Source organism: Schistosoma haematobium, chromosome ZW (assembly GCF_000699445.3).
Source record: "Schistosoma haematobium chromosome ZW, whole genome shotgun sequence".
NCBI classification, from domain to species: Eukaryota; Metazoa; Platyhelminthes; class Trematoda; order Strigeidida; family Schistosomatidae; genus Schistosoma; species Schistosoma haematobium.
This window is the reverse complement of record NC_067195.1, coordinates 13,294,009-13,314,418: the sequence shown is the minus strand read 5'-3', so window position 1 is coordinate 13,314,418 and position 20,410 is coordinate 13,294,009. Positions and strand designations below refer to the sequence as shown.

Below are 20,410 nucleotides of genomic sequence, written 5' to 3'. Positions count from 1 at the left end.
GACAGGGTTTTGAGCACTAGAATCGTTGGCTATGGTGACACTTGAGGGGGAAGCCGAAAAAGGAAGTCTAGAGGTGAAAGTCGATGTAGGAGGAATAATAGGAAGTGAAGACGGAAGTTGATTATGAATACAGTGGTCTTGAGTGCTGTTAGAGGTAAGAGGGCGGTTATCACTTCCCGGTTGCCCACACTGTGAAAGGGTTCTTCTGGAGGTACCTAAAAAGGAAATTGGATTAGAAGTGGTCTTAGTGACCTGGGAGCGTGACCGCAGTGCCCAAGGTACAACTGCTTGAGGTCGGTCACACACGAGCTTTTTATGGGTAATTTTTGTGTTAGCTCTGTACTTGTTGAAACCTTACCTCCGGAGACGGATATCCGTGGGATAAGGCGAGGTGTGCATTTTTAGGGTCGACCTTTTCTAACCCCACCCCTCCTTGTGGGAAGGCAGCATCGCTGTCATGCTAGTTGTCTGAAGGAAACACCTAACTGCTGTCACACCTCTGTACAGTCAGCAGTACGACTTCGCCTTCGGACCTTGGGTTTGTTGCTTTTAGTCTTACCGCTCTTCAACCGACCTTTCTGACGTGGTAGGACCTTGAGGAACAGTTGTTCCAGTCAGTATAGCTCGGTTGCTTCATCACGATAGGCAAGCCCGACCACCATGTCAAGATAGCAACAACGGTCGGGGCTTCTCAAAATATCCGCATTCATATAGTAATGGGATACATAGGTGGAATAAAACTACGAGAATTTAACATGTGTGAACAAAATGATAGTAACTAAGTTCCTGAGACAAACACCCAAACTAGATTAATGTTTTAAAATTTAACAATAAAACTAAGCAAAATGTAGTACGATACAAGTACAACCATATGCAGTGCAACTTACCAAGATTATTCTTCATGTTACGTTTTTCATCGAATGGAGTACCGCGTATGATCAAATCATAAATCCTAGTCCATCCCTCTTTGTCTGACTGAAAACTCCATAGCAAGCTATTGCCAACAAAACCGGCCCGTGAATTGTCATATTCGCTACAAGCAGGTATGCACAGAGTAGACGTTTGTTGATATGTACAATTGTACAAAGATCCAAATAAACTTGTTGTGTTTTTATCGAATCCATAACCAACGCTTATAGTTTGTTTAAGATTTTCAGGTTGATCAGCTGTTACAAACACGAAATTTCGAAACTTATTGTCATCGTTCAAATGGTCAGTACAAATAAAAACTAATATATAAGTTTTATCACCTGATTGTAAAACAATAAAATCTCTAAATACTCCATAAGCTTCAATTATGTCATATCAATAGTGGCAGCTCTTCAGATAATAATCAGTAGAAATACATATTTCTATGAAGAAAAACACAAAGTAATGAATGTTTAGTGTTTCTTACATATTAAAAAAGCTTGATCAAATGGGAGAATAAATTTGTAATATTTAAGTTATTCATACTACCAATCAAACTATCTGAAGTAAACTAGCTACAGTGCAAATAACTGTTCATAATGTGCCTTTGATAGATGTTTGTTGATAGGTTTTGTGGTTGAAAGTTCATCTGTTGGTTGAAATTAAATGCTTGAAGTCTGTAATTTTTTACATGGAACAAACATATTGCTAAGTGCTAGTTGTGATCTAAAAGCATAGAAGTAATCTAAATAAACTAGACGTTTTCAAATGAATATACGCTACATACTTTTTCGTTACACTAAATACTAATGCTGACTTTAAGCTCCTTTTTGTGTTATTTGTACTATCCAAGAAAGCTAGTTTATAACTTGTGAGAAAAGCGAACCACATAAAAAACACATCATGCTACTTTTCAGTAATTTAGAGATATTTAAGGCAGAAAAAATGTTTGTATATAAAGTTTTAAAACACCAATCAAATGAATTTTGTGCTTGATTACATTTGTCCTTCAGATAAATGTCCCACTTTCATTTGAAGTCAAAGATATCAGGTGTGACAGAACATAGGCTGAAGATAACTTATTTACCTACGCACAAAACTGGATACAAACACTTTTCTACTAAAAAATTCAAATACTAGAAACTGACAAATTTAATCAAGTATTTCATTCCAACAAATGCTCATCAAATAAAAATTACAGAATTTTCAAGTTTATAATACTTTCAGAAGCATACTTTGATGAGAGTACTGACGATCTCACCTAAAACAGCTCAACGATTCGGAGTTTTGCAGTAAACCAGGTTAATTACCTAAAAGTCAATTTTACATCAATTTAAGAAGAGTCCACGTATTTTCGAAATATCTTAGGTGTAAGCAATCACGTCGTAAACAATTTTTCAGAAACTTTGTTTATAAGGCTACTAGAGTGAACGACTTTGCAAGAACTCAATTATGAAAACACATTAATCTAATTTCAGTGAAAATCCAGCAGAGCTGTTTAAACAGTTCATTAGATATTGTGCTACTTGATACTAAAATTAAGTTATTAATATGATTTCTCATGAGAAGGATTGCTTTAACTCTAACTTTCATATATAAACAGTTTACCGGTTAAACGTATCTCAAGTTAGTAAACTTGTTTTATCCACTGTCTAGATCCACAAGGCATTTTATGATCAATTAGGTCTAAATAACGAACCTGTTCAGCAACTACACCACGCAATGATCCAAAGACCAAGAAAAGTATGTAAAAATAGTTTTAAACACCTTAGTCCATTTTTGGTATATTTTTGTGGGCTGTGAGTTAGCATTATCTTGCTGCTTACCAAATGATGACTTTAAGATTCAGACATCGTTTTTATTTCTCCTAACTAAAGTGGATCATTTGAGAGGATGTTATCTGTTTAAAAATCATGACCAACTAGTTTACGATTAAAGTTTTGTAGTTTGTATTGAGAAGAAATAGGACCTTAAATCGAAAGAGATTGAGTTAGTAAGTACTAGTGAAACATTGGAAGGGATATTGGATTTTCTTTATACTACAAATCTTGAGGACTATATGGATCATCACACGGGCTTCATGCATAACCAGAGAAGACTACTTTCGAGAAGCGTTTAGTTGTACAAAGATATGTGAAAACGTATAACACCTATCAAATGAGGTGAAATACAAAGTAGGCCTTTCACTTAATTCCATCTGAATAGAAATAAAAGACGAATCAACACATTCAAATACCGTATCTACAAAAAATCGTAAGTAGGTTTTACGTTGTAAATGAAACACAAAATTCTTTTACCACACACTACGTATACGACCTCGCGTTTATTATTTGAAATAAAACTCAAGAGGTGCTGATGATAATACACTGTCATAATTACGTATATATTTGAAAAAGTGAGAGTGGTTTACCAGAACTAAGTAAAAATGATGGGGTAGTAATTTGGATGCTTAACGTCCATATTCTTATTATTCACCTTCAGACAGGATGTCCCCAGGGAACTATGACGTTATCAGACATCAAGTACAACTTATCTATAACTCACTTCCGTCTTATTCAGTCAGTCAGTCAACTACAACGTAGGATCAGGCACATATATGCATCGGTCAAGTTGCCATACCTCATTAACACAACAAGATGGACACCGGATTCATAAAAGTAGTTAATTCAGAGGTGGTAATATATAAAAGAAAGATTGCAATGAGGATATAGTACAGGAAGAAAGAATTAGTTCGTAGAAAGAAAGATATAAAGTGATTTTAACCTCATCGTTTAAAGAAAGGTAAAGAGTGTATACACCTACACCACTGTGATCGATTCTGAGCCATGTCACCAAGAGTCTCCAACCATTGATTGCGATAGTCACGTGGACCCCAACCAAGTAGTCTGCATCTCCCAACATGGCTCAGACTAGAAGTTAATGTCTTCACGCACTGATGCCATGTTTTGGTTTGGCCACCCCTAACTTTCTTCCAACCATCCCGAACACCGGTTAGCATTGCACGTCGTGGTAATCGGTTTTCGGGCATACGTAACACGTGGCCCAACCATCTCAGTCGACGAAGATTCACAACCTCACCAACTGATTTACCATCATTACCCAATACCCTGCGTCGAACCTCACTATTACTTACCCGGTGATCCCAGCAGACGTCAGCAACATTTCTAAGGCATCTGTGGTCAAATATTAGTAGCTTACGGGTGTCTTCTACACTTAAAGGCCATGTTTCGTTGCGGTAAAGTAAAACAGAATGGACTGCCGCGCAGTATACTCGTCCTTTTATTGATAGACGGATATCTCGCCTTCACCAAAGGTGACGTAAATTGGCAAAAGCGAAACGAGCTTCTCGAATCCGTGCTGAGATTTCATCAGACACTCACCCATTAGGGCTGATCAGACTTCCAAGATAAGTGAAGTTGTCAACGCGTTCGACTACTTCACTCCCTATCCTTAGTTCAGGTGTTGACGCAGACCAGTCCTAAAGCAGCAGCTTGCATTTAGAGGGAGAAAAGCGCATTCCAAACATTATGGCATTGTTGCTTAGTGCTACCAGAAGACTCTGCGTTTTAACAGCGTCTTCACCAAACAAGACTATGTTATCTGTGTATTCTAAGTCGATAAGTGGACCTCCTGGAAGGAGATCAATACCCCAGAATTCAGTCGACGAGAATGTTATTTCCATCAATAAGTCTATGATGAAGTTAAACAAAAATGGAGGAATTGGACAGCCTTGACGGACACCACTTGAGGTTGCGAAAGCAGATGACAGTTCGCCATAAGCTCTACCTCGACTGGTAGTGTTCGAGTAAAGAGCCTTCACAAGGTTTATTTACTTCTGAGGTACGCCTTTCAATGACAGACACTGCCACAGAATCTCGCGGTCTACCGAGTCAAATGCTGCTTTTAAGTCAAGAAAGACCACCATTGTCGGACGCCGATAAGTATGCCTATGTTCTAAAACCTGACGAATGGTGAATATGTGGTCGATGCAGCCACGACCAGGTCTGAAGCCAGCTTGATCCTCTCGTGTTTGCAGTTCACGAGTCTTAGTTAGGCGTCTGATAATTATCGAGGCTAGTATTTTAGATACTATATTAGTTAAACTAATCCCTCTATGGTTGTCACAAGATGATTTTGACCCTTTCTTATTTGTTGGGACGATAAGTGATTGTGACCAGTCAGATAGAATAACGTCTAAGTCCCAGATCTTAGCTAAAATACTAGTCAACCTAATCGCCAAAACTGGACCATCATCCTTAAAAACCTCTGGCGCCAATCCATCTAGACCAGCTGCCTTTCCTCGTTTCAGATTAACTATAGCCTTTTGAACTTCTGCTAGAGTTGGAGGACCTACTTCAATGTTCCATTCACACTGTCTGGGAATGGAGGGTCTTTGTAGAGTAGCTGAAGGCCAGCTGAACTGTTCTCTGAAATGTTCCACCCATCGTTCTCAACGTCTGGACTGGGAGCAGATAAGTGTCGTCTTTTTCTGAAACAGTCTGACTTACACTTGACTTAATAATTCCAGTTTCTTTTATTAGTCTGTAGAACTGTCTTGTGTTCCCTACAGCCGCCGCCTTTTCCATCTCTTTTGCTTTCGTTGCCCACCATTGCTCACGGTCGTTCCTTAGACTTTTGCTTAACCTAGATCTGATTTCTTTACGCTCTTCATCGTGTTCTGAACCTGATGGGATGAGTTTACGAGAATCCATCAGTGCAATGGGTGGTTTGGTCGCGGAGCCTTCGTCGTTCTTCTGAACGACTACAGCAGAATCCTAACGTATATATATACATATATATATATATATATATTTAAGATTCCAAGTACAAATCCATTACAGAGAAAGAAATAATTACTATGGCTCCAAGTAAACATCAAACCGTTTCATTTTCTGCCTAAAAAGAATAGTAGCCCAATCTCCGTATTTTGAGAAGACTTTGGGTTTTCACGAAAGTCCAATGGTCTACCACAAAATTTCCCCAGATTTTGAGGGTTTTGTGACACTTCTCCAAAATTTTTGAAGGCAGATTTCCCTCATTCCCCCCAAAACGGGTAAAATGTTCCCAAAATTAGGAGATCGGAAGAACTTAGATTTACCCGTACTGTAGTTATTAATTGATAATAAAGTCAATGAAAGCCTTATGACTTACAAGTGATCTCCACTGAACTGACTTGATATAATCCGCGAAGATCAACGATCAGATAAACCTTTTGATTTAACTGAGCATGGAAAAGCCCATGTGTGTTTTTATCGTTATCAAACAGGTCTTGTGATTGTCTTGCAGCGAGTATCTTCGTCAAAAGCCTATGGTCATGTGCTTTTATATCAACCAGGTCAGTTGATGATAAATAAGATAGCGTGTTGGAAACAGAAGTAAATAGAAGCAGGAAAAACTGTAAGAAGTACATGCCCAACGACCTTAACTCCAATCAAAATCGTTCCAGCGTCTGTAACGTTACAACATTAACTAATAAAAACAAAATCGGTCTACTTTTGTGTAGTGATCTAAAGATAACGCCAATGCACAGTTATTATCTTTATTTATTTTCCAGCTGAAAATGTCCATAAAAACGTTGATATGAATTTCTGCTTCTCTTTTTTAGATAATGTCCCTCATAGAGTTGTCTTAAAATTATAGATGAAAGTTCCTAGTCCTCAGTCCTCAGCAATAAAAATAGTTGATCAGTAGACCTATACTAATCCTTCCAGCTTGTTTGCCAGCAAAGATCCTCTCCGTGAAGTTGTTCACTGATGGAGCTGATACCACTCGATAACAAAAACAGAATCACATTCTGCATTTATTTGACCGTGGTTTTTTATTCTTCTTATTATTACTTTAGAAATGATTACACAGGTAAGGTAAGATGCATAAAACATCTACGTCAAAGCACTCGAATGTTCAATTTAGTGTCTACAACGTTTGGAAAACCATTTTGTAAAACTTGGCTTAAAGCATTTAAAATGAATTGACTCGTATTTACAAAGAAGTTTCTTTAAAAAGCTTTTTGTGAATTTCCGGATGCTACAACTAATTTCCCTCTCAATGGATATAATGAAGCATCAAAAGAGTGGTAGATTTTTTCACAACGTTTGCACTCTGTTTATTATCAATTAAAAACTATGTTTTCAGTCTCAAACAAAGTACTACTTGTAGTGACTCACGTTTATCACGAGAACACGACTGGTTTAATAAAAACAATTATTATTATGACCAACTGTACCAGTGTTTGTTTTAATGTGCTTTTGTTTAACTGTGCTAATTATAGCCATTTTGTGCTTCCATTACCTTCCATCATTGTTCCGCGGTTTTTGGTACTGTTCGTACGTACTCCTGTCTTCTGCTTCCACTTGTACCATTCCTTGGCACGATCTCGGTATTCGTTCAATACCACGAGATCGCCAACGAAATAAATCTGGTTACGTTCAACCTCCGCCTTCTGATTTACCTGGCACGTGTTTCTTGGTAGCGGTGTTCATAGTCAACCTCGACTCGACGCCACGCTACAATTGGTGATCCCAAAGTTTGGAACACGCCTCAACCTCGGGTCAAATCTTCCAAAGAAGCCAACTTAGTGAGTCTATTATTTATCTATCCACGTCTGTCGTATATTTTCATATTAATTTTTAATATATAATATACACGACATGACGGATAGCGACAAGAATACTATTAATGTTATAGACTCAGACGTACAGGTCATTCACTTTCGACCTGTATCATTTATCCCCCACGACCCTGAGGTCTGGTTTGCTGCATTAGAGTCTCAGTTCGAGACTCGTCGCATCACGAGCCAAAGGCGAAAATACGCCTACGCTCTCGAATCATTACCCGGGGACCATTTAGTAGCTGTTCATGAGGTTGTCCTCAATTCTAACGTGCCTAATGTTTATGACCGCCTCAAAGAGGCAATTCTCCGACATTTCCTCCCATCGAGGGAGGAACGATTGAGGACATTGTTAGCACGTCACCCCCTGGGTGATGCTAAACCAAGGCATCACCTCACGCGCCTGCAATCTCTTGCAGGACCAACAGCATCTGACTCAGAGATAGTTAAGGAATTATGGCTCGAGTCACTACCAGCCCATATCCAACCTACTGTGACGGCACTGCTCGAGGACTCACCGCTTAACCAGGTAGCCCTCATAGCAGACAAAATTTTGGCGAGGATTAGTAATAGAGACACCTATGTAGTTGCTTCGACGGCACGTCCTAAAGTAGACATGGACGCCGGTCATTCCTCAGCTCATGGTGACAGGGACGGGTGTATTCACACACGTCTTAGTTTTCGAGACCGTTGTAACGTACCCCAACCCTACGTCCCCCGAGCTCGCTCAAGTTCTCGCAAACCCGTCACCACTCGCCCAAAAAGGGCATCTTCCAGGCCACGCCGAAAGGCGGCTGCGGAAGCGAGTGACAGTTGGTGCTGGTTCCATAGGTCCTTCGGGTCTGGCGCCCGCCGTTGTCGAGCACCATGCTCCTACAAGGCGGGAAACGCCAGCGCCGGCGAGTAAAAGCGGCCGTACTCGCCGGCCCTTCTCCCCAGGTTGGTCGCCTATTCTATGTGCACGATTATCGCACAAACGCTAGGTTCCTAGTAGACACTGGGGCTCAAGTCTCTGTCGTACCACGAGGTAGCAGCAAGTCACAAGCCACAGTGCTTCGACTACGCGCTGCGAATGGCTCAGTCATTCCTACCTACGGTACACGACAACTCGCGGTCAACCTGGGCAGCCGACGACGGTATCTGTGGACGTTCATCATTGCTGATGTTCCCACAGCCATACTAGGTATCGATTTTCTACAGCACTATGAATCGCTTGTCGATTCACGTAGGCTGCAGCTAATCGATACTTCGTCGAACAGCAAATTCATGGGCTGTAAAGCCCACATGAACGCGTACTGAATCCTCGGCACTTTTTACTCGCGTGACGATAAATTCCACGCTTTATTCGAGAAATTCCCCGTACTCACTAAACCACTCGAGGAGCTTCCATCGGTGACCAATCGTGTGGTACACCACATAGTCACCCGCGGACCGCCAGTCACGGCACGACCTCGCCGACTGGCACCGGACAAATTAGCTTTTGCTGAACGTGAGTTTGACAATTTACTAGCTACTGGTATTATTCGTCCTTCTCACAGTCCATGGGCCTCTCCTCTACACATGGTGCGCAAAAAAGATGGGGTTAGTTGGAGACCATGCGGCGACTACCGAGCTCTAAACGTAGTTACGCGCTTTGATAGCTACCCCATCCCCCACATACACGACGTCACGGCATCGCTCAAGGGCACGACTATCTTTTCTAAGATCGATCTGGTACGAGCATATCATCAGATCCCAGTCGCTCTTGAAGATATCGAAAAGACCGCTATCACGACTCCTTTCGGTTTGTTTGAGTTCCTACGAATGCCATTTGGATTACGGAATGCTGCTCAAACTTTTCGAAGGTTTATCGATAGCACTGTACGAGACCTCGATTTTGTTCACGTCTATATTGATGACCTGCTAATCGCATCATCAAACGTAGATGAACATTATCAACATCTTACGCTATTATTCCAACGCCTTTCGGATAACGGAATAGTAGTTAACCCAGACAAATGCGAGTTAGGTAAACGAGAAATAATATTTCTGGGTCATGTTACCAAGCAAGAGGGTATTCTACCTTGTGAGGACAAAGTGCAAGCAATAAAGGAGTACAACGTGCCATCCTCACTCAAGGAACTGAAGGTATTTCTCGGTTTGGTTAACTTCTACCGTCGTTTCATCCCACACGCGACAGAACGGTTACGACCACTAACCGACTTACTACGCGGCAACCCATGCAGATTAGAAATGAACGATTCTGCACGTACTGCATTCACTGAAATCAAAACGGCTCTTGCACAAACCACTCTTCTCGCCCATCCCGATCCATCAGCCACGCTTAGTATAGCGGTTGATGCATCCGATGTTGCTATAGGAGCAGTCATGCAACAAAACATCTCCGGTAGTTGGCAACCTCTTGAGTTTTTCTCACGACGCCTTACTACCACGGAGACGAGATATGGCGCTTTTGGTCGCGAGCTGCTAGCAGCCTACTGCGCCATCAAACATTTTCGGCACGCAGTAGAAGGACGTCGATTCATCTTATTCACCGACCATAAGCCCTTAACGTGTGCTTTGCATACCAAGTCTGACCGCTACTCACCACGAGAGTGCAGACATTCGGACTATATCTCCCAGTTCACGACAGACCTTCGTCACATCCAAGGCAAGTCGAACTGTGTTCCCGATGCTCTATCACGAATCCAAATGAATCCAGTTACCCTGCCGGTGCTCGATCTTCCTGCTATGGCCGCTGCCCAAGCAAACGATCCCAGCTGTACAAAAGCACCACACTCTACGTCCCTTCAGTATCAGGAAGTACCTCTAGCCACGACTTCTGGCACCATTCTATGTGATACTTCTACCGGTCTTCCTCGACCCATCGTACCCTCTGCTTATCGCCGTCTCGTATTCGATGCCCTGCATGGATTATCTCACCCAGGTATCGCAGCTACATTACGCCTCATCGCTGCACGATACGTCTGGCCGGCCATGAACAAAGATGTTCGTATGTGGGCTAAGCAATGCTTACAATGCCAACGATCAAAAGTGCACAGGCACGTAGCCGCCCCCCTCGGCACGTTCGCTACGCCTGATGCTCGCTTCGATCACGTTCACTTAGACATTGTAGGACCACTGCCACCATCGCACGGGTATGATCACATACTCACGTGCATCGACCGCTTCACCAGATGGCCCGAAGCTATACCCATCACGTCTATCACGGCGGAGAAAGTTGCTCACCGCTTCGTAGAACGATGGATAGCTCTATACGGTTGTCCCTCGACTGTCACGACTGACCGAGGACAACAATTTGAGTCTGCACTATTCTCCTCACTTACTCGGCTGCTTGGTACGGAACGCATACGCACTACCGCCTACCATCCAGCTTCAAACGGTTTAGTGGAAAGGTTTCACCGTCAACTTGAAAGTGCTCTTCGAGCACACGAAAACGACGACTGGTACGAAATCTTACCGCTCGTTCTTTTAGGTATCAGAACGAGTTTAAAGGCAGATATCCAATGTTCCGCCGCTGAACTGGTATACGGCATGACATTGCGTCTGCCCGGAGAATTCTTCACACCGTGGAGCAGACATGATTTCGCTAAATCAGACTACGTCCAACGACTGTCTGCATTTATGCGAACGCTGTCTCCGGTGTCAACTCGAATACTACATCGACAGGTCGCTCTCCCTCGAGAGTTATCTACCTGTCCACATGTTTTCATACGAGTACATTCGGTACGCAAACCTTGGCAACAACCTTACGAGGGCCCTTTTCGCGTGATCGCTCGTCACGAAAAGACCTTCAAGGTTGATCGACACGGCCGCGTCGAGATCGTCAGCATTGATCGTCTCAAACCAGCACACGTCGATGACAGTGCCCTATCTGATAACCTGAGATTCAATGATAGACCTAGCAAACCTAGCGGGATCCTCAAACCATCTTCAGGTCCCACGCTAGATACATCTGAGACCTCATTCTCACGTCCCAGTCAACAGCACGCGTCATCTGCACCGTCTACGGATGAGACGACAGTCTCACGTCCAGATCAGCAGACCACGCCGCCCTTGACTTCGGATGAGATTGCAGGCTCACGCGACGCGAACGAGACTGCCGTCTCACGTTCCGGTCTCCGAGTACGGTTGCCCGTACACTTCCGCGAATAGTCGCGCAGTCAACAACCGATACGGTGTAGGATTATTCCTATACTACACGCATGCTACACTCTTCTCTTTTTGATTTTCTTTTTGTTTCCTGAGCCCACGCCTTCGACCATCTCCGTTTGGTTCCGTCGACTCCAGTCAACTTTGGCGAAAGCTGGCCTGATCACCCACGCTCTTGTCAACGTACTCAGTCGATATATTGGTTTCGAATGCTTGGCATACGCTTGTTCTCGAACTTGGTCGTTACGGTCGCTTCTGGTCTTTTGGCTCAACGTGGTTTCGTCCTTCGTCTGCAGCGTTTCTGGTCCGCTTTCTCTACGAACAAAATCTTCAGATTCTGGATACAAACCACTCTGGTGTAGCATGCTAACTCAAGCAATAAATACAACACATCGCTCCTGGTACCGTTCTCCGAAAACGACCTACGTTGGCAACTCGACGATCAACGATCGCTTTCCTGTTCGCCAATTCTTCCGTCCTACAATCGGTCGTCGGCCGATCAGTCCCACGATTTAAACCGCTATTTATCGAAAGTGTAAACCCTTTCTAGCGGGGGGCTCCTGTAGTGACTCACGTTTATCACGAGAACACGACTGGTTTAATAAAAACAATTATTATTATGACCAACTGTACCAGTGTTTGTTTTAATGTGCTTTTGTTTAACTGTGCTAATTATAGCCATTTTGTGCTTCCATTACCTTCCATCATTGTTCCGCGGTTTTTGGTACTGTTCGTACGTACTCCTGTCTTCTGCTTCCACTTGTACCATTCCTTGGCACGATCTCGGTATTCGTTCAATACCACGAGATCGCCAACGAAATAAATCTGGTTACGTTCAACCTCCGCCTTCTGATTTACCTGGCACGTGTTTCTTGGTAGCGGTGTTCATAGTCAACCTCGACTCGACGCCACGCTACTTACTTTTAAAAACACATTGGAACTTGATAACTAGTTGTGAAAAACACATAGGGCATCTGTAAAAACAAAGCTATTCCACGGTGCTCTATGTTTCACGTGCTGTTGGAAAACACTAATTCTACAAGCACCAGTTTACAAGCTTATCGGGTAGTAACGAAATATGGACCGTGGGTGAGGCATCGAGGCAACATTTTAAATGAATATAGTATAGAGTATTGGTTGCCAATCAGAGAATGAGTATCAAGAAGGGCATAATAAAATGTAGCTGATTACCGGAGTAGGCGGAAAAGTCAAAGAATGTGATATTTTGAGAAAAGGCAATGTGTGATAAAATAAAAGGAGTGTTAAGTTAACACAGTGGACATGAGCGTAGAAAGCTGATAAAAATTAGACAAGAAGGAAACTACACTAACTTCATGTTGATGTTATTTTGTGCTATCCTAATCGGTTGATGGGGACATTATGCGTTACTCTCCAGATTTCGGAATATGTACCGGTCTCTAAAAATAATGTGAATATTTTGAGCAATAGCGTTCGTATGTCCGTTCCTGATATTTTATGAGGAATCAATGGGATGTCATCGGCACCAGAACTCTCATTCGGCTTAAGGGTTTTGAAGGCGAAATCATGGGAGGCAGCCTGAGTAAATGATGGCTGAACTAGAAGTGTTTTTTTTGTATTTGCTACTGCCTTTTTGTTCGTTGTTCAGTAAGTAACTTGTTGAAATACCCTGTGCTGAGAATTCTATATTGTACCAAAATATAATATTGAACAAAGCCCTTAATAATAATAATAATAATAATATATGCATCCAACTAGTACTTTACATGCATGAATGTGTACAATAAGCCACATCCAATCAGATAGTTTGCTGAGGATATCACCGCTATAGATTTCCACTCTCATATTTTCAGATGAATATACAAGACAACCACCAGCCCTTTTAGAGAATCTATCACAGAGGAAGAACTCATAGGTGTCTATTTGGAGATATGAGCCTGTAACATCGGAGGACAACCGACTTCCCGTTATCAAAGCAAATATAGGGTTATTTACCAGTAACAGGGTGCGTAGCTGAATCATTTTATTTCGTACAGATTGAGCATTGATCAACATAAGTGACAGATACGGTGAGTATTTGTCTAGTAGAAGGGTGTGATAAAGACCTTGTGGATTATCTGTTTTACCATGAGGAGAAGAGGAAGAAGTAGGAGTACCGCCTCCATATCATATTCGTTAAGTTTATCATCAATATGGCTAGTAAGAGTGTAGAGGTAAAGAAATCGCCAAAATAATTAGTCCTGTATGTCTTGGACATTTTATGCTGAGTGCATTAGTTTTATTCAACTCACCTAGCTGAAGGCGTTCAGTCACGCATCCACACCAGATCACAATTGGGTACGCCGTGCCACACATTCTCTAGAACCGCCAGACAGCTTAGATTGATCACTTCCCGATATTTCGAAATTCTATCAAATATATCTTCCAATCTTTTCGCTTCTGACTTCTAATTTAACTGGATTAGCACATTTTGATTATAAAAGGTGTAGATGGTTAAGGCGTTGTCAAACTTCGAATACTTGTGGCATCTTTAGGAGAAAAGTATTCGAAGTATACTTTTGCAAACAAAGTATGTTTATGGCGTTATTATGAAGTGAGACAAAAACCACCTGCACCTTCAAACCTATTGTCTGTTTCTGGATTCTTAACAGCAAGATTCAGGGTGGCATAGACTTTGTCGAATTTCTAATGATCAAGATATGCCTTAGAACGTGATTAGGGTTCTTCTTCTGCATGCCTCCAACTAAATGGAAGACTTCTGTGTTGAATCCATCAGTCCTTGTCCTAGTCTTGTCTTATGAACCTCACCTTAATCAAGTCTAATAACTTCCGGTTCAAAAGAAAAGTAATCACAACGTTGTTATGGTAAAGCTAATTACGACCATATTCAACCGAACCGATAGACCAATCTGTCCTTATTTCTAGATCAGTTTGGGTACTATCATGTCGACTTATTTTTCAGTCCGTAGGCTATGTTGAAGTTACTTATTATCCGTTAATATTCAGAAACGCGGTAATCCTCATCAATGGCAGTTTCATAAATTTGTCAGCACTATACATTCTGTTTGGTCGGGTCGTTCACTGTCAGACTAAAACAATGAAAACAGGAACTTAGTCTTATTATTCAATTCAAGCTGAGTGTATTCCAGCAGCCCGCTGTCCTCAAGTTCATCTAGAAAGCAAACTGAGAGCAACTCTAAAAATATAGTTGTGAAACCCTCGAGAAGAAATTTTAAAAAATTATTTACGACCTGTAGGGGGCTGATACTATGTCGATCCCATATAGGTTATTCTAGCCTCTGAACAGGTCAATGAGTGTACGAAATATATGTATTCACACTTCATTCTCGCAAATGAATCTTTTTAATTTCATTATTCACTAGCGTGAGTTACGTCAATGATTAAATACGAGGTTATCCAAGATGTATATTTCGAAAGCAGTCCGCAAACGATCAGATTGGAGTCAGATACCTGGTCACTAAATACTGTAGTGTCAGTTATTATTTCAAGCCCATATACCTTATTCTAGTTTTCGGACAAACCAATCTATTCATTCTACGTGAGTCATATGTTGACCTTGTTAGTTATTCGCTTACCAGTCTTCATTATTTTTATATGAGCGCATATGTGTGTGCACTTCCCATCCCATTCATCACATGTCTGTAGCTTATTTTTGTCTGCCTATAAATATTGATTAACGCCTGACTAAAAATGAGTTGGCTTACCGGCCATCTCTACTCTGCGTCGCTTCTCTTCCTTCTATTCCATTCATCTCATATACAAAATATATGTATTCAAAATCCCATTCTCGTTATTTGACTCATTTAATTCCGTTATTGGCTAACGTGATTTAAGTCGACGATTATATACGAGAATAGGCGATAACAAACATTCGTACGATCTAAATAGGAGTCAGGTCCACGGGCCACTAAAATACCTAGAAAAAGGTCTCATCCTCTATATAATATGGATTATGTTTTTCAGAATGAAATATTTTTAAGAATAGAACATTTCGACTGTAATGTAGAAATGGAAAACATACTGGCAGTGCCCAATGCAAGGCTGTAGGTCTCTGAAAATCTATTTCTGAAAAGCAGAGTTTTATAGTGTTCAATATCATAGTAATAAGGGAAGATATAACCAATCCTTTAATAAATTTCATCACGTCTGTTTCGTGTAGAACCCAGTCATTCTGTTAGCCGTTCACCAAAACCTTGTTTCAATTCTGTAAGTTTACTGAATCCCCACGGCTAGCTCCAAAACATTTCAAACTATGTAGAACATCTGTCGAGTAATATTAAAAAATGAAGTGCGCTGTTGGAGTCTGACGAGAACTCTCTGATCTATTACTAATAACTAAAAATATCCCGTTCCCTCTGTCATACTGAAGTATTGGACCATTTCAGAGAAAAAACTACGTCTTTCTACTTCTAGCAGACAACAACAATAAAAAATCTGGTAGGTACAGTAAGGTTAAACCACCGTGTGGTAGGTCTAGTCATCCCGATCATCGGCTTGGCGGCGGAAAGATTACTTCATCCATACGATGTTTTCCGCTAAGAAATCCAAAGGTAACGTTTGAATATCACTTGACTTCCACGTCCTACTCTTGTGCAATAAATATTTACTCACTTTTACGACTTTTGCGGAACCTACAGTTTGTGCAATTTTTCCTTGATTAAATCCCATACTACCATTTAGTCTGTTGAATAACACCTTTACTTAATCTATAACTTCAAGGAGTGGTCATATTGCTAATTACTTACTCGACTATTTACTACGCCTGTTTCTCCTCATAGAGGAGCATAGATAACCCATCAGCATTCCCTATCCAAGTCTATTCTGGTTAATCCCTCTCAGTCGATTCTCCTTACTATTCATTCTTTGCATGTCTGCTTCCAATTTTCGGTGCAGTGTGGTTTTCGTCTTCCTCCTTTCCGTTTCCCTTCAAGGTTCCAACTTGGAGTTTGCCTCATGATGTAGTTTGTTGATTTCCTCAACGTATGTCCTATCCACTCCCAACGTTTTTTCTTGATTTCCTCTTCAGCTGGAAGCTGGTTTGTCCTCTCCCACAGTAGGCTGTTGCTGATGGTATCCGGCCGATGGATGTTGAGCAGACAATTGTTTATAAATACTTGTACTTTTTTGATGATGATCATGTTAGTTCTTCAAGTTTCAGCTCCATACAGTAGAACTGTCGTGACGTTTGTATTGAAGATTGTGACTTTGATTTTGGTTGTCAGTTGTTCTGAGTGTCATATGTCCTTTAATTGTAGGAATGCTGACCTTGCTTTTCCAATCCTCTCCTTTACGTCAGAACCAGATCCTCCACATTCATCGATGATGTTGTGCATATACGTGAACGTTTCCGCCTGTTCCAGAGCTTCCCTATCAAGTGTGATTGGGTTGGTGTTCTTCGTGTTGTATTTGAGGATCTTATTTTCTTCCTTTGCGTATGTTGACGCCTACTGCTGTAGAGGCTTCTACTACACTCGTTGTTTTGGCCTGCATTTGTTGGTGGGTATGGGGTAGAAGGGGTGTTTCATCTGAGAAGTCCAAATCACCTAGTTGCATCTAAGCTGTCCATTGTATTCCGTGCTTCCCACCAGATATAGAGGTCTTCGTAATCCCGTCAACCACCGGAAGAAAGAGCAAGGGGGAGAGTAGGCAGTTTTGTCTGACTTCGGTGCTCACTTGGAATGTGTTTGTCAGCTGTTCTCCATGCACGACATTGCATTGTAGTCCGTTGTGTAGATTCCGTATGGTGTTGACGATTTTCTCAGGTACGCCATGTTATCGAAGAATTTTTTATGAGGTCCATCTATCTGCGCTGTCAAATGTTTTCTCATAATCAAGTAAGTTGATGTATAGTGAAGAGTTCCATTTAATTGATTGTTCAACAATGGTATGTACACTACCGATGCTTACGGAATCCAACAATAAGTCGAAAGTGGCTGCATCTAGCGACGGAATAATAAGGAAGCCGAAAAAGACGCCTAAGCACGGATCTCTGCATTAAAACAATAAAACCAAATCTATAGTAGGGTTATTTGGGCCTTACCCAGATTATCACAGATGATAAAATTGGCAAGCAAAATGTTAAAAGAATGAGATAGTGGCAACGTATCCCACTTGAGAGAAAGATCACAATAACTATGACTGTCATTCAAAATCGCTGCCCAATATTTTGATGTAATTTTCGAAGTGGCTGTGTCCACTGTCGCTGTGATACTACAGTACCTATGGAGTGTTGCTTGTTCATGTAAAACCCGTGTTCACGGTGTGTATACTCACATTGTGTAAGAAATAAATGACAGAATTAATGGAAGAGAATCATAATATCCGGTCGGGAGCTGCCATATCAAACGTGATTATAATATACAAATCATTAAACACAGGCCCAATCAATCTCGGGACTACTGGAGCCATAACCGGAGTTCATACAACAATCGAATAATGTACTGTTGCTAATACCCCAGTAGCGATAAGAAGCAGTGTGTGAGAGTTAAGAAGGAAAGTGGCGTAAGCACAGCTCTAAAAAGCCAAAACGTTGGGACTAAAACAGCAATAAAACTCCCTGATTTTATTGAATGTCCCGGCGTCGGAGGGTTGCTTACTAGGAAGTAGAGCAGCCTTTTATAAAGAATAATGGAATGGATACAGTTCCATCCAAAGTGTACAGCATGTATGAGGGATTAAAGGTAGCGAAACGTAAACCTCCAAACTTCTCACATCATGAGACAGTTGTACAACCGGTCGGGACCAAGAAACACCACTCTCAATTATTTTCCTCAATTCCATGAAAGCACTTGGCATGATATCTCATAAAACACTGATAGCGAATATGAACTTCACTAAACAACACTTATTTTGGCTTCCAAATAACCTAGGGTGCAAGATATTTTGCACTAACATACACACGGTTAATGGGATCTGGAAGGAGTCGGTATCAGGTTAATTCCTGCTCCTGAACTTTACTAACGATTTAGATTAAGTTAACTCGGAGGCACTAACTATATAGTCTTATGGTGCTTGTATAAAATGTCAAATGCTATTAATAGTGCTGAGGATTCCAGTACCCATTGTCTTTTCCTCTCTGTAAGTACTGGTCCATTCACAGTTATTGGGGTACTTTTTGACAGATCCAGAGGTTTCTATGACACTAAATGCATGCGTTACTTTTAATTATTCTAGTATGCAATTAGTTGGGACTCAATAGATTAAGCTATCACAGTATATAAAAAATTCAGGGTTTTCAAATATTTCTTAAAATCAGATGCCCGACACTCTTATTCTAATTAATGAATGATAAAGAAGATACAAAATCACTTATCTGAGAACGTTCATGTGGTGAATAATCACTACATTTACTGTACAATTAAATAACTTATGCTGTGTTTAAACCGATCATAATAACACAATGCAACTCCATACTGCGCACTTCTAATATGAGTTCTTGATTGTTTCTTGTAGGAGTTCTAGACTTAGTGTGATTAGCACTACTTTGTTATATTGTTTCACATTCATATGCTACCAGTATTATTCGATTATATTAGGAAAAAATTGATAAGTCGATGATTCTCTGAAATACAACACAAACAAACTTCACAGAGATTTGTAGAGATACACTGATGCAGACTGGATCACGCTTAACCCAGTTACACAATTCACTATCACCATTTGAGAACCAGATCGCAGACTAGATAATAGCTCACTGAACACAAAAACTGATAGACCATACAGAGTCGAGTTATGATAAAATTAAAATAGAAATTAATAATATAAAAGGATTATTGGGATTAAACAGGGCCACATCACATAACTTTACCAATTGTCTGTTTGTATTCGTTTACCGGCCACACATTAAAACAATAGCGGATTGACAGATTAATTAAAACATCCACTTCTTTTCTATGATAACAAATATATGTTAGATACTGAGACGAATAGAAACAATTAACTTCTCGGACAACAAGCTGAGCAGCCCAATATTTCAATCAGTAACACACTGACTGATACAGCTAAAACAGAAATTTGCCAAACAAGTGTTGTACTGAGCAGTTCCCTGAATTGGGATGTACGGTCAATTTATGTCTTGGAAATCAGATACAACGAAGCTACAAAATTATTTGTCACAGTAATAGGCACTTCCAATAAACTGAAAACATACTTCATCCCAACAACTAATACTCAAGTCAATCATTTCTACATAGTTCAGCCAGTATGAAAATCGTCATAATCAAAGTCCAAGAAAAACAAAATCGATACCAACCAAGGAGTACTGAAGTAATTATACAAAATCGTTTAAGCATAGTCGTAATTAAGTTTCAGCATTGAACTTGTCGTGTATTGAAGATATATGATATGCGAAAAATAGACGGTTGGGAAACTAGTTCATGAATCATTCATTGGGAAAAATTTATCTCACCCAATCGATATACGTCTTAAGTAAAGATCCACCGTAACGATCTACACTGGTACCATTCATAGCTCAACCCATTGTATAGACAAAAATGATCTACTATCCACTACTTTTGATCATATAAATCCTATCAACTGACCATCACAAGAAGCACTTATGACTCAACCAATATAGTACAGATATCGTGACATCTCATCAAACTCTGTATTTCCTTTTCAATTAGTTCAACGAAGCTGTGGAAACTGAAACATGTTTATCGTCCGAATTGCTAATATTTGGACTTGTTCTTTCCTTACTATATGTCTATAATAAATACATATAGGAATTCTCCACGTTTTCAT

At 40.7% G+C, this 20,410-nt stretch overlaps 1 protein-coding gene across 1 annotated transcript in view; it reads right to left on the bottom strand.

Moving 5' to 3' along the window:
* MS3_00010303 (uncharacterized protein) overlaps positions 1-6,350 on the bottom strand; it is a 123,154-nt gene extending 116,804 nt beyond the window's left edge. Inside the window, exons 1-2 of the mRNA XM_051218665.1 lie at positions 6,061-6,350; positions 888-1,166 (exon numbers count right to left, since the gene is read on the bottom strand). Coding sequence (XP_051070445.1) covers positions 888-1,166; positions 6,061-6,319 — 538 coding nt within the window. The 5' untranslated portion in view covers positions 6,320-6,350. The remainder of the gene's footprint in view (positions 1-887; positions 1,167-6,060) is intronic.
* Between the last annotated feature and the right edge of the window lie 14,060 nt (positions 6,351-20,410).